The following is a 16,304-nucleotide window of genomic DNA, read 5'->3' on the forward strand; positions in this document are numbered from 1 at the left end:
AAAATATTAATTACCGTATAACTGGTTACCCGTATTTTATACGGGTAAAAATATTTTTTTTATCCGGTTCTTAGCGTTACCGCAAACATCAGTAGAAGGTGACCATAATTAGTTTCACATTTTTTCAGAAAGTAAATTATTGATTTATAAATCAGTTTGGACTTACGGGTTTGGGGTACAGCATGTAACTCCAATATTGATATACTTGGGCGCTACCAGACAAATACATTGCGAAAAATGCTAAACATACCCTGGTACATATTCAATAGCCTCATATATAATGATCTAAGTTGCGAACTGTTCGGGTGAAAATCTCTGGTCAGCCTACGGTATCAGTCGTTTGGATCGGCACCTGAATTATTTGGCGGTCAATTTATTGGATAACACGATCAGTGTTTTTTCAAGATTGCTAAGGAACAATATTCTTGGTTTGCCTTATAGTTTCAATTAGGTGACTTTATGGTCTGGCTGTATGGAGTGCTCTTCTATTTCATTTCTTTCATTTCCTTGTTATCGTTAAGTCACTAGCCGCTGGGTCTGTGACTACTTATTGTTCAAATATAGATCTTATATACTTATTGTTAAATGATGTTTCTGAACAGATTGTAAAGTTTTTATGTCGTTATAATAATAATAATAATAATAAAAAATTTAATTACTTTTTGATTTTAGTCAATTAACCGGAGACAGGTCCAGCTAGTCGCGTCGTACGTACAGTAACAGCGGCTGTGTTGGTTGAGCCGCCGCGCCGTACACCGTCTCACCCCTTAAACAATCGAAATTCAAAAAATCCGAACATGATTTTTAGATACTTATCTCAAAATATTTGCAAGCCGCTGAATATCTCGTTTAGTATAGTCGGAAATGGGTAAAATTTGTTTGTTCAAATTTTTTTGAACACCCCTTTCAAGGTTGAATTTAGAAAAATCTAGAAAATGGTGTTTAGATATTTGCATGAAAGGTGATATCTTCACTTTGTTGGCGAAAAAAAAAAAATAGCCGAATTTAAAAAAAATTTAAATCCATTTTAACCCTTTAATCTCGGAATTTCAAAAATCCTTTCTGAATTTGCCGGAAGAAAAACATGTATACAATTTTTTTTCAATTTTTCTTTACTTTTTGCTGGACGTTGATGAATCAGTCAGTCAGGACAAGTTGCTTTACAGGTAGAGATATATTTTATTAATGGTTAATTTAAGTATATAAATATATATACATATTTTTTTATCCAAATGAGGCACATTATCAAGACAAGAACAATTATTTGTCATTATGAAAAGGTTAGGAACATTCACTTCTTACCATAAGAAAGTTGGAGTTCTGTTAGGTGTTAGTGTTCAGTCTAGCATTATGAAATTTTGTTTTATTATAATCTTCTGTAAATGAACCTTTATCAGTTGTGGAACAGTTTTAAAAATTATTAGATTTTTACGGGTAATAAATCCATTCTCTAAATGTAGGAATTTGATACATTTTTCTAATTTAATCCGTTATACTGTATCTCTGTGGTGTTTTTAACTACATTTTAGGATAGCTATGACAGAGTACCTTAGCACACCATTGAGTTTGTGCTAATTTTAAAACTGATGTAACAAATTATTATAAATTTTTATCAATTTAAAAAAAAGTAATAAATAAGAGAATAAGTAAGATCATGCTGGTAATAAATTAAAACTATCGTTCGTTGACTACCAAGTTAAAATTTTTGATGTCTGTACGTATGCTAGGAATGCTCATTATCATTTTTGTCAGCTCTTTTTTAAAGTTTATAAATGTAGCACATTTTTTATTATAGTATTCATTTTATATGTAACAACGTAGAGCAGTGCAGTAAAACTGAGATTTAATTAAACTATTTTGTTCTGTTTATCTACGCTTAATATTAGATTAATCAAATTTATATCGTTATAAATTATTGCAATATCATTTTTATTGGCTTATTTATTTTTATTTAATCATTCTTATTTAATTTCGTATTATTTATGTATTTTATTTATTAAATCGTTTTACCATATACGCAGTAAATATTAAAAATCAATTAAATATATTCATCGAAATAGGTATTTGAATTGTTATAATGGATTTTGTTAATTAATTTCCCATTTAATCGAATAATTTATGATATATAATAATTTATATAAAAATGGTAGTAAAACAATTGTATGCCTACCATCTAGGAGGACAAAATGTTTGTGCCCACTCTTTACAGTGTTTTACGCAAAATTACGCGCTTTTATTTGTGATAAGGCATAATAATTTTAAGCCTTAAGGTTATTTTTGATTAAGATTGAGAATTTTTTGAAAAACAGCAATATAAAAAAGTTAAAAAAAATATGTTTTTTCCCTGCATATAATACAAACATTTGTATGCCGCGTTGTCAATTAAATAAGAAGACTGACTAATAATAATTCAAACCTCATATGATGCGCGACATTATGATTGTGTATTTCAGTAAAAACAAAGAAAACACCATGCATGATCGCGCCAAAACATAGTATTAAAGAATACAATGTTACTGCCAATTTTTTTTTATGATTCCTTTTTATAAATATAATTTATTTATTTTACGAGCTAATAGTAGCTGCTATTCATATTATAAAACAATTTATAATATAATTTTTACCTGATTTTTATGACGTTTTTAACAAAAAAAAAAACCAATAATATCTTGCTTAATGATTTAAAAAGAAATTAAAACACTTTAAAAATACAAATTAAATTTATGCCTTTTTGAAGCTAGCGTCATCAAACCGGTAAGAATTCTCTAAATATTTTTTAAACATTTTTTAAAATTAATAGTATGTTACGTAATCTATTCGGATACCCTTCCAATGGATATAATATGAATCTTTTGTCTAAAAAATCCATTAAGTACAAATTTCTGAAAAATATGCCTCAAAACCGGGTAATATTTTGTGTTTTATATGTATAGAATCTCTGAATGCGCTAGTAAGAAAAATAGTAGAAATTATTTCGTTTTTTTATTTTTTATTTATAATTTTAGGAACTGTTTGTATTTAACTGAAAATTATGGAGTGTACATCTTAAACGAATTATCTCATTTCGCATTGGTAAGTGTAGTGGAAATAGTGATCGGTAGTCTTTATTTAACTTTGTATAAAGGATTTGATATTTTCAAATCGTGTTCGGCGTAATGATTTGCTGACTGAGAAGAAATTCTTATAATTTGCTAATAAAAGTTTTATTTAATTTTCTGGTATTTTTTGCAATTTAAATTTTTACTGAAAAATAATCAGATTTTCATATCCTTGTAAGAATAATTTTATATATCTTTGACCTTACGGAAAAATTTTAACGAAGTAAAATCGACTTACACACACACACACACACACACACACACTTTACTATAACATCTCATTTATTATTTTAACTTAGCAAACACCGTAGAGCAATAACCAGTGTGGATTGTGGACACCGGACACTTGTGGGCGAAATCCATTACTTGCTTACGGCATAACATGCAACCCTGCAACATACTCTTTCTCACTCTCTGTGTGTATGCACACGTCTGTCTGTTGATTGCTGATTGCACTTCATGTGTAAAATAATACCGTGCATAACTTTTAGAGACTGCGGTCTCTAAGAGTAATAACTATCGACCCACACACTTTTACAATTATATTTCATAATGGTTAAATTAAGCACCGAGAAATGACAGCTGTTGTGCTGTCAATTATATTAACTTATCTATTGCATTTATTTTTATATATTAGGAATTCATTCATAAAACAGAATGTTTATATAGATTAGGATCAATTTTTATTTAGGTGGATCATATGCTTCTAAAATTATCTTACCGTAGAAAAATAGTTTGTAAGATTATACTCAAGTGTTTTTTAAGGGCAGAAGTGGTGTATGGTTGAAAGCTATAGACTGTTTATAAAGAAGTCTATAAAGAGAACGTCCTTCTTTATTTTTAGTTCGAAATTTGAAATATCTTTCCGTATTTGACATTTAATAAATTAATAATTCACAGTTAATTGATTATCGGAGTTTTGAACTATTTTCTACATTGTGAATGAATATTCTGCTTTACATTGATCTATTATCAAATTAAATTTATTTGTTATAATACACCGTACGTTTATTTGGTTTGACCACAAACCTAATTCCATGTGCTAACTTCAGCCACAAAATACTCTCTTCCGCAATTGTTCCTTAACCCTTTTAACATCCAGGCCCAGTGATCTGTTGATTTAACACGATACTTATCGATACTGATTATGAAAAAGGAAAGTAATAATTACCTGACTTTCATCAGGCTATCTGCTCCATAATCTTAATATTTGCAGGCGACCTGATACAGGTTTAAATCCTGCAACCAACAACGACATATGTAATAAACTCACTTCCTTTGCCAAACTCGTTATAGAAATTGAGGAGAAGTCGTTTTTTACTGTTGTTTACCTTCTTCATTAAGCGAAATAAACTATTCCATCTCAGGATAGCAAGCCCACCGCCAGTGTTAAGTAATATTCAGTATTTCAGCTATAACCTTCCATTCTTTTACAAACGTAAGTGACTATAAAAAAATCATTATTATTAGAGAAAGCAACTATGATTGGTGCCTCCTATTTCAAATTCTTTAAATACATCATAGTCGATAAAAAAAATTAGGGTAAATATTTTATAGGAATGAGTTAATGTTATTAAGCCTAAGTTAAGGAATGTTTTGTGTCTGTCGAGAAGCACTGCGTTATATACTTATCTTAATTTGGTCGAGGATATAAGTACTATCCATTTTTTCATTTTTGTGTAAAGTTAGATTGAAAATGTCGAATGAATTGACTAAATGATTTTTTGGCCGTTCTTCTATGCACGTATCTTTTTTTATGATTGATTGGTTTGTTTCAGAAGTTATTTAAATTTATTATTACGTTGTATGTTTGTTCTGCTTATTTATTTATTAAAGTTGACGTTAAAATGAATAATTTTGTTATTTCTTACAACGATGACTTATTTGTTGTCAGACACAATCTTTGTTAAAAAGGTGCAACAAAAAAGAGATGGAATGATAAAATAGACGAATAGACAGGATGTTAAAGATTCTTCGATGACGGATAATTATTCGAGTTAATTGTGCGGTTTCTTAAGGTTCGTGCATTCATTCTGTTCTTTTTTGTGTCATCGTTTTTCTTCTGTTTTATCTTTATTTTTTTTATTTCTTTATGTGCCTTGAGGAATGAAAAATTATAGTAAAAAAGAGGCTTGTCTATGATGGTATGCAAATAATAGCCCAAGCCACGTGCTCGTCTTGAGACAAGGTGTTGTTCTTTTAGTAGATTATGTAACATAGTTAAGTGATTTTTTTTAATGATTTTTTATGTATATATATATATATATATACACACATAAAAATTAATATTATTTTTAATAATTTATATTGTGCGATTGTAGTTAATAGAAAATTAATTCTAGCCGTGAAATTAATTCGAATAATTTATTAACTGGTACTTCGTAATTCTATTCATAATCTGTATTTTATTTTATTGCTCGTTTTATCTTTCTTTTATTTGCTTTTATTTGTTCTGTAATAATTTAATGAAATTTTTAAAATAATGTATTTTCTTCCTTTTTTTAAGATAGATTTTATTGTATTGAGTACCATGATCCGACTTCCGGAAAATTTCGACATATCTTGTCGTTTCACTCATCCCCCAGACTCCAAAGCCACAGTCAGCTCAAAAGTTTATATAAATATATATATATTTCACTTTCTTGTAGACACCATAACTGCCGTAATTTTGCGCCAATTACTTTCAAATTGTTCCTTAAAAATAATTCGTTCCAAAATCTCGGTAGAGTTCGTTAACGGCCAAAATCGAACCATGGGGCTTTTTCGAAAAAAACAAAATATTGCTATAACTTTCTTATTCAGTAAAATATCAAATTCGTTTAAAGTTCCTACGATTCTTTGGATAAGGGCCTAAAACTTAAGTAAATTTTTTTGATATCACCAACCATTGGCTCAGGAAGTGGAAAAATGGGGTTTCGAATATAAAAAAAATCATACCTCCCTTAATAGGGACAGTATCGAATCATTAGTTCCCTAAACATTACCTAAAACTTTTGTCTGAAACAATTTTTGATGTGACCAATCCTTACGGGAAGGGGTGACCAAAATGTTGCTGGAATTGTAAGAAGATGGCGGTTTGTCTTATGCTAAACAGGTGAAACTTTTTTCACATGCAACCGTTGTCGTATTGAGTAAATTTGAAGTTTTTCTTCACTTTAAGGTAGAAATTGTTTTATCGCCTACTTAACACCGGTGAAATCTATCTTCGCCTTCCGGCGTGCCGAAAGGGATTTTTTTAGTTGGTAACCGTTTTTGACGCAAATCGGCTAGAAAGATCTGAAAAATAACCTAAGATACTTTCGTTTGAGATATACTTTTTAAATACTTTTAATATGTTGACAATTATTTATAATTGCTCTAACAAGCTTTCTGATATAAATGCTGTACCTTGACAATTTTGAAACGTCATCGCAGTCTTTTTATATCTGGGAAATGTAATGTTACGAGTAAATCGTAACAAATAAAATACAACTTTTGTCAGATATTAGGAATTATTTTTATTATTTTAATCAAAAGTTCCTTTTTGGTAATTGATAAGAACTTGTACTTGGTGATTATATTCCAGTCAATTTTAACTAACCACAATTGATACTATGTGGTTAAATAATTTGAGGTAAAATAAAATCGACCTGTACAATCAGGAGAGATAAAGTATCTTTAGTTGCTTATGGTATCTGTTCTGGTCAGATACCATATCCTGGGGATATAAAAATGTGTTCTGGTTAGTTTTAGACTCATGTTCTGGTAAGGATTAGAAATCCAGATAAAGCCTTGAGTAGTTTAATTATAAAAAAATACTATATTTGAATTTTATTAATTTGTTATATAATATTTTGTACAGCTTTTTTTCGTTTACACACAATGAAAAATTTTTCATATGATAATTCACACTTTTAATTAGTATTAATATTGAAGAATCCTAGCCGACGAACGTATTATTTTCATAAAAAATTCAAAGAAATAAATTAAAATGTATAAATTCTCATTTTTAAGCATTTACTTAAATTCCAACAAGAAGTGATTAACTAGTTTAAAAACAAGTTTTCACAATCAATTTGATGATCGATTCCATCCGTTTTTTTTAATTATTTTTATTAGTACAATAAAGTGAGAATACCAGTTTACTTCCTTTGAAACTTGCATAGTCCACTGATGTTACGTGTCCATAAATGGGCGAAATGTACCAAGCTATGCGTTATGTAAATTTTTAAGTATTTATTATATACAAGTGTTGTAATACGTGTCGACAGATTTATATAATTATTGGTAGAGAGTGCGAATTTACAAATACATACATAGAGGAAATGTTTGAAAAAAATGTTAATCTCATAATTGTTATTTAATATTCTTATTAAATTTAAATTGGCTTCATATTTAGACATTGATGTACGATAATAAAGTTCAATAAAAGTTAAAGTATATATATTTTTGGAATTATTTTCGTTTATTTATTCAGTTTTTCCTATTCTAGTTTTCCCATAATATTTTTGATTAATTAACCAAACTACTTCAATTAGGAAAATTTTATATAAATTAAAAAATAGCGTTGTAATTTTGAAGAAAAAAAATCATTTTTAGGATTAATTTTTTTACATTTAAAAAATGTTTATGAAAAATAATAAATACCTTAATATGATTTTAATTTTTCTTAAAAATGTCTCTGAGGGTAAAACAACTTATGATGAGGTTATTAGTTTTTTCCCATATATCCATTCAACTTTAATAACATTTCCCTTCAAGATAAAGCTGAATATTATTGTTACTATTGTCATTATCTGCTGAACACCGTGGTGAAGTGGTATCATGTTTGCCCTTTATAGTGAATATTCTGGGTTGATAAGATTTTTGGCATTTTATCACCCGCAATAATTTATTACTTATTAGCAAAAAAATTAAAATTGGATGATAAATAGTTGTAGACATGTAATTATCGGAGGGTAAATCGATAACTTTACTTTCTCTATTGGTTTAAATCAGTATAGATAATGAATTTGCTAATAATATATGCGTTAATTTGTTGGTACGGATTAACATTCCTAGTACCGATCAGAGTTTATTTTGTTGAGAGTAATGATGTTCATTATGCAACCAGCCATTGTGTTGTACAGCTGAATATGTAGGTGTATTTCAGTGGATTCAGTATGGCAATAATAATGGTTCCGTGAAAAACGCATCGGTGAACTACTTCATTCTTTCCTTTCCTTTCCTTAGAAAACTGGCATAACATGATTGTTATTATTGAGAGTGTTTAGGCCATTTTTAAAAGCGACTCATGTTAGATCACTTATAACTACTACAGTTTTCGGACTTAAAATATACAATAAAAGTAACCTAATGGTCTTATTTTTTCAACAAGAAAAAAATCATTTTATGATAATTATAAAATCTTTTTAAAAATTAGTATAAATTTAATTCTGAGCTAAGTTACTGCCTTTTAACTATTGTAAAATGTTTTTAAAATACTTTAAAGGTGTGTGTATAATGAAATATTTCTACAAAAAATTATGAAAAACCATTTGTATCCTAATAACATATATATCATTTAGGGGAAAAAATTATGATTGACATCTACGAGATGCTTCGTATTTTTTGGGAAAGAACATAAACTTCACAAAAAAAAGATTGGCAAGAGAGCTAAAAATTCACATTTCTCATTATAAATATTCTTATTATTTATACTCCTTATGTCCTTATATATTTTCATATTCATTTATTAATAAATAAATTAACGCTTTTTTATTATAAGAGTATTAAAATAAGAATATTTATAATTAACATTTAACAATTTTAATAAAGTTTCTACTCGCTATAAATCTTACGGGAAGTACTAAAACTACCTATTGCATTACTGTCATACTCTTACTTTTATTAGCCTGTGTACTACATATGATTACTGTTATGGCCTATGTATTATACTTAAAAGAAATCATTAAATGAAAATCCGTGTTCACTTTTGTACTGCACTCGGCAATCTTTTAAAAATAGTTACATAGGTTGGTTGATGTGTTTTGCGTTTTACATACAGTCTACTGTGTTAAGACCTTGAATAAATTAGATATGCTGTCATTTGAGTTTTTACGGTGTCTTCTTTATTCTATTGATACTAGATTATTCTTTGAAGTAAGTTAATGTATAAAATATAATATAAAGTATTTTCATGTAAATAATTCCTAAAAAAAAAAGATTTCAACCATTTTATGGAATTAATTTTATTTTTATAAAAAAAATTTGTTACCCTTAAAAAAATTATTTTATTTAAATTGTAAGGTCATTATGAAAATAAATCTTTTAAGTAAATTATGATAAATTTAGTGGTAAATTAATTATTAATAATTTTCTTTTATTTATTTTTGTTATAGGATGCTAAAACACGTGCAGCTGAGTCCATACAGGGCTCGGGCTGCAGATACTTTGAGTCTCAGTTCGAATGCCAGTTACTCAAGCCTGAGCCCTGAACCATTATCGAGCCGCTCATCCAGCTATTCAAGCCTCAGCGACACACATCAAACGGTAAGTGGTTATTTTAATCGTTGAACGATTTTTTTCAAATTTTATCATCATTCATTCGACTGGTTTGATGCCGTTCTTCATTCTCTTTTACTCTATGCTAATCCCTTCATCTCCAAATATTTAATACTTATTACCTCATTAATTGTCGTATTGTGTGTTCTAATCTTCGTATTACCTTAGTTTTTATTTATTTTTTCCAAATTAACTAGATATAGATGTCTTAATTACTGCTTAACTTAATTAGTTTTTTTTCTAAATAAAATTCGGGTACTCCTTTTCGTCATTAAAATTATATTTTATCGACGCAATTCGTTTGAAACATTTTTTTGTAACACCACAGTTAAAAATCCCTATGATGTTGTCCTCTACAAATAAATATTTTAACAATCTTGTGGAAAATGATGTATCACCAAATGATTTTACTATGCTTCTTCAACTGATCTTATATGTACAATTAAAATGATCGTTTAATTAAAAGGTATAATTTAGTATAGGAACGGGGATGTAATCTTGTTATTTGGATTTTGTAGTGTATATCATTACATTTTTTCGTATCTATCTTTTTTAAACGCAGAATTTTTTTATAAGCTTATTTTTTTATTGGTGAATTAATATAACTTACTGCAATCATACGATACATGGAATATGGTGAATTCTTAATGATTTATAAATCATCGAAAATATGAAAGCGATGAAAAATTATTTACTTTTTACTTAACTTTTTCTTTCTTTTTCCTGTTTAGCCTCCGGTAACTACCATTTAGATAATACTTCATAGGATGAATGTGGATGATATGTATGAGTGTAAATGAAGTGTAGTCTTGTACATTCTCAGTTCGACCAATCCTGAGATGTGTGGTTAATTGAAACCCAACCACCAAAGAGCACCGGTATCCACGATCTAGCATTCAAATCCATGTAAAAATAACTGGCTTTACTAGGACTTGAACGCTGGAACTCTCGGCTTCCAAATCAGCTGATTTGGGAAGACGCGTTCACCACTAGACTAACCCGGTGGGTACTTTTTACTTAACTGGTTTTAAATATCTCATATTATATAATATCTCAATATATTTTTTTCCTGTGAAGTGCAAGTGAAAATCATTAATAATTGTATTTGTATGTTTGTAAACAGGATAAAACAGTAAATAAACTAGTAATTTTACAGACCGACCTTGCTTAGACTTGACGTAATTATTTCTGAATATAAATTATGACAGCAAACGTTATTTCTAACATCTTGTTCGTTAATTTCTAAATCATCTTTATGAGTAAATTATATTACGAAGGTTTTGTAGAAAATTAATTTAATTTAATTACATGTGTGTCCTTTGTTTTAAGTTTTCTCAGGAAATGTACAAGCAAAGAAATGAGAAGGGCGAAATATTTGGGCCAACACTTTGAAAAAATAATGTTCAAACTTTATGGCAAGTTTTTTCTCAACAAATGTACTACTTTCTTTCGGGATTCAAGTTTCAAACATGTTTTTGTTATTTATGTTTCGTTAACGTTTTTTTGTTATCCGCAAATAATTTTTGGCAAAAGGTTATGAAAATTTAAGATTATAAAGTGAAGTATTAACAAACTTCCAATACCTCATACAGGGTTTACCACATACTCCTTAGATATAGTAATACACCGGCCTGATCGGTTTGAAACAATTCTGTTATAAGTTAATGCCTCTTAAATGATTCATCATAGGCTTCCGTTGACCTACAGCTTGTAGATTATTTTTTATCGTTATTTATTAATAGAATCCTAATGACAGAAAATCACTATAGTTCGAGGAAATCAAAGTAGATGACGCGTGATATCTTTTTTTTAAATAGGAAATATCAACGTTTCCGTATTCTAAGAAAAGTCAAAGATACCACGTTGAGTTAATTGAACCCAGCTTAATGGTGTCTCACGCACGTAATTCCCACATACAATACGACTAAAACTTTTTTTTTAGTGCAGTAAATCAGAGACAGATAAATTAATATACCTTTAATTGAATGAAAGAAAGAGAAGAAATCTATACATGTATTAATGCAATATAATTTGAAAAGAAGCGTACATATATTAAATCTTAAGTAAACTGAACGTTATTAACGAAAACGGTGATTTTGACATGGTGCTTAGTCCATAGCTTATCAGTAAACCGTCTCTATTCCGCTCAGTATAATTTGATTTTTTTCATAATGATTTTTTTGTTAAATAGTTTAATTATCTTGTAATAGTTAGTTTCAAGTTGTAAAAATTTATTACATTAATAATAAATTAATAATTATTATTTCAGAACAGAATTTTCTGATTCTTGAGTTGGGTAGAGCTAAAATCATGTAAAAAAATAAAATAGCAAGGTTTTTTGTTCAGAATAATAATCAGATCAACTCAAACTGTGGAATCCGATTGAAAAGTTAGAAATATCTGGCTGAATGGTACATAATTCAGTCGTACATCCACAGTATTCCTGGAATGGGCGCGGTTATTCCTTTCGTAATTCTCTACTTGTTCTCGGAGAGGCTGTTCAATTTTTGGGTAAAAGGAAACTTTTTTCCTAAACTTGAGGCAGAAAAATGCAAAATCGTTGATCGGTAATATGCTGCTCTCACCTTAGATAAAGATATCCGATCTGGTGAAGGATTTGAGGTGATCTAGGATAGGGTAGTTGCTTTTGGACGTCCTAGCGACTTTGTTTTAGGTAGATTTCACAAAAAAGCTACCTATTGTAATGGGTACCATGATTCAACTTCCGGAAAATTTTGATATATATTTGTGTTTCACATCCCCCAGACCCCCAAACCACCGTCAGTTCAAAAGTTTATATATATATATTTACATTTTTAACTTTATTATGGGCACAATAACTGCCGTAATTTTGCGTCAATCACTTTCAAATTGATACATAAAATATAACGACCCAAAATCTCGGTCGTGTTTTTTAATCGACAAATCGGACCCTGGAAGTAAAAAGGGGGGAGGGCTTTTTCGAAAAAAACAAAATATCGCTATTACTTTCTAAGTAAAATATCGAATTCGTTTGAAGTTACTACTATTCATTGGATAAGGGTCTAAAACTTAATATAAGTAAAGATTTTTGATATCGCCAACCATTGGCTCAGGGGTTGGAAAAATGGGGTTTCAAAGACAAAAAAAATCATACCTACCTTAATAGGCACAGTATGGAATCGGTTTAAAATAGTCTTTAGTCCTCTAAACATTACCTAAAACCTTTATCTGAAACAATTTTTGATATGACCAACACTTACGGTAAGGGATGACCAAAATTTTGCTGGAATTGTAAGATGGGGGTTGTATGGTAAACATATGAAACTTTTTTCACATGCAACCATTGTCGTATTGAGTAAATTAGAAGTTTTTCTTACCTTTAAGGTGGACATTTTTTTTATCTCCTACTTTGCACCGGTGAACCTACCTCCGCCTTCCGGCGTGCCGAAAGGGATTTTATTTGTTTGGTATGTGTATGTAAGTTGACGTTCCGTAAAGCATGGTATACGACGGGATATTGTTTTTTATAGCATCTTAATAGTGTACCGATTAATTATTTTCTGATGAAGCCTCTCATAAAATACAAATATTCGTATCACATAAAGTAAAAGTAAACGTGAACAAAATCAGTATTAGAATATTCACCTTTAGTATTCATCATTATTTAGTTCATGAAGTTTGTTATCGACTGGTTCGAGGTTATATTCTATGAGAAAAGTAGAAGTTACATACAGTTTTGCATAACTCTTGGTAGTACAATTTTCCGTATTATTATTATTATGTTTTTTTTATACTTAGGAAACTAGTTTTATCCGTATCCTTAATTCATTTTAATGATTATAAAAATACGTTACAGATTCCGTGTGATTATGTATTTTATTATATTCGACAATAGGAATATTTTATGTAATTTAATATTATATAACAATACAAACACGTCAGCGTGGTGTGCGCGCGTATGTTATATCCAGATATAAAATTTTAACATAGTAATTATGAAGCAGGAAGACTTATTTTTCTCGAACTTTTAATTGTTATTTTAATAATTGATGGGAACTGAATTATATTAACCTAATGTCCTATAGATTATTTATTAACTTTTTTCTTGGTTTATTTATTTTTATACATTGTAATGTAATGATGAATTAATTATAAAAAATATATGTTTATAACCTTTAATAAAATTACTCGTTTTTGTTGTTATTTTTATTGTTAAATTTTCTTATGCATTATTACATTTATGTCATGGGAATGAATTTCTCTTTTGGTTGCGTATTTATAGTTTTATTTATAACTTTTAGCTATTTTTCCGGGATTAATACGTCAAGGCATTGTTATATTGCCAAGTTTAAAAAAGTTACATGTAACTTTTTTAAACTTTTAAACAATTTTTTGGAACCATCAATTCCACAAAGAAATTTTAATGGTAATCTTTATGTTTATTCTTTCTTTCTTATCTAATCTTTTAAAATATTTAACCTTCAAATATCTGTTTTATTTTTTCCAATCTCTGTCTTCATCAACAGTTTCTATCTGCTATACCTCCCTCTGTTACCAAAGTAATGAAAGCTGATTATCATAATACATTTCCTAATATCTACTTTGTCCCTCAACAATGTTCGTCGTAAATTTCTCTGCTTTCCTATTCTGTAAATATTTCTCTGCTTTTCCTATTTAATAACTGCATTTACTTTGTCCATTTTATTACCTAATTTACAAACCTTTACCACTGCCTTTATATTCTTCTACCTTATTAGCTAACTCTTTTTTCTTTTTTTTCTCACATTTCAGTGTCTCTGTTTTATTATTGAATATTTTCAAATTAAATTTCTTTATTTTGTAATAATTCCATTCCATTCATCATTTCAACTACATTACCTTGATTCTGACAACATTATGCTATTTTATTTTTTAATCATTCAGAAATTCTACTAAAAATTTAATTCGTTTAAAAATATTATTGAATGAATCATGATTATTGTGGATCTTAAAATATATGACACCTTTTAGAACTAGTAACATATAAAAAAGTATGTTTTTCTTTTTTAAAAAATGAAACCGAGACATAAAACAAAATTGCTGTCCCATTACATATATACACATTCACAATGCATATTCATGCATTCATGTACAATGTACTATACATGCGTACATAACATCTTTAATTATCTATTTTATTTTTTTTATTCTTTTTACAACTAATATTAAGGATTTTTAAATGTTAAAAGTTTAAATTAAAAACTTTCGTACAATAAAAAAGATAATAATACTATTATAATTAATTAAAAATTTTAATTTGTTAGAGAAATTATAAAATTAATCTAATATCAGTTGAACATTTTTCGGAACTTAGTTGAATAACCTTGATTTATAGATTGTTAAATAACAGATTATATTCGTAACAGAGTGATCTGATAATTAAACAATGTTTTGTTAATAAAAATAAACATACTTTCTGGATCTACTTTTGTGATTTTAAACTTTTAATATATAAAAACATATACATATGTAGAAACGTTATGTTATGAAGTAGTGTTCACTACAAAAGGGTCAGAAGAAAAGGAAATGATAAAGTATGTAAATTAAAATGTATTGATTTTATTAACTTATTTTCCTGCTAGGATTCATTCTGATAAAATAAAAAAAGATTTGTTTCTGTGATTTTTTTGCTTTTTGATTTGGATATCGTCTAGAACACAAAAATCCTAGAAGAGAGGTTGATTTTAGTAATATTATTCCTCTACTATAAATAGTTTTACTTCGTTAAAATAGAATTTATTTTTTTTATTTAGTGAGTATTGCTGCATAAAGGTTAAGAGAAATTAATTAAAAAGTTTTCATTCATTTTTTCAATGCAAGAATTTAAGAAATGTCAAAAATGGTGAAAAATATCCATAAAAAGGTTAGATAAAATTATTTAATACTGAATTTATAATTTAAATGTGTAAATATTCGAGGTAATCTAGTAAAGTAGATTGTTGTCAGTGTACATCAAAGTGGTCTTGTGGGAATGTAGACCCGAATAGTCCCTCATGGTGTCAGTTTCCAACACGCGGTCGGTCGGCAGGAAGTGAAGACTTTTTAGCAGAACGGTATCCCGGCTTGCGATTCAAGTAATGTGATGCTTAGATTATGTACCGCATCTTTTTTTGTATTGTTATAGTAGTGAAGCCTCGTTTTTGTTATTGTCTCTTCTCTGTTTTATTCCCATTGTCAACGATATCGTCTTCCCACTTCTCCTCGTCACCGATCAAACTCACTCTTTATATAACAATGATTCTATTCTTTCCCTGAACATCATTTCTTACACTAGTTTATTCTTCATTTTTTTTAGATTTCCAAAAAATAAAATAATATCCATTGATTTAAAAAAAAACCCATTAAATATGTTATATACCTTTTTTTATGTCTATCGTCGAATATTAACCGAATGGAATTATTGTCTCTAATCTTTTAGGTTATATTTTTTTAACGGACAGCTTTTATTACAAATGTGCCCATAATCAAAAATTAGTAGTTTAAAAATCTTTTAAACAAGAAATTGTCGAATCTTAAAAAATTACTTCATTTTTAAGAATTAAAAAATGTTTAATCTTATTTATTATAAAATTAATTTATAAGAATTTATTATTATAAGGTCAGAGCTTCGAAAAGACTGGAAAAACCCAGAAGACTCATACTAAGAGGAATTACTGAAACAGT

General features: G+C 28.4%; 1 protein-coding gene across 1 annotated transcript in view; it reads left to right on the top strand.

The window, feature by feature from the left end:
• rau (RA domain-containing protein rau) overlaps positions 1-16,304 on the top strand; it is a 238,033-nt gene that overhangs the window by 90,113 nt on the left and 131,616 nt on the right. The window contains exon 2 of the mRNA XM_075356682.1: positions 9,458-9,608. Within this exon, the coding sequence (XP_075212797.1) occupies positions 9,459-9,608 (150 nt within the window). The 5' untranslated portion in view covers position 9,458. The remainder of the gene's footprint in view (positions 1-9,457; positions 9,609-16,304) is intronic.

This window comes from Lycorma delicatula, chromosome 2 (genome assembly GCF_047948215.1).
Source record: "Lycorma delicatula isolate Av1 chromosome 2, ASM4794821v1, whole genome shotgun sequence".
Taxonomy (NCBI): domain Eukaryota; kingdom Metazoa; phylum Arthropoda; class Insecta; order Hemiptera; family Fulgoridae; genus Lycorma; species Lycorma delicatula.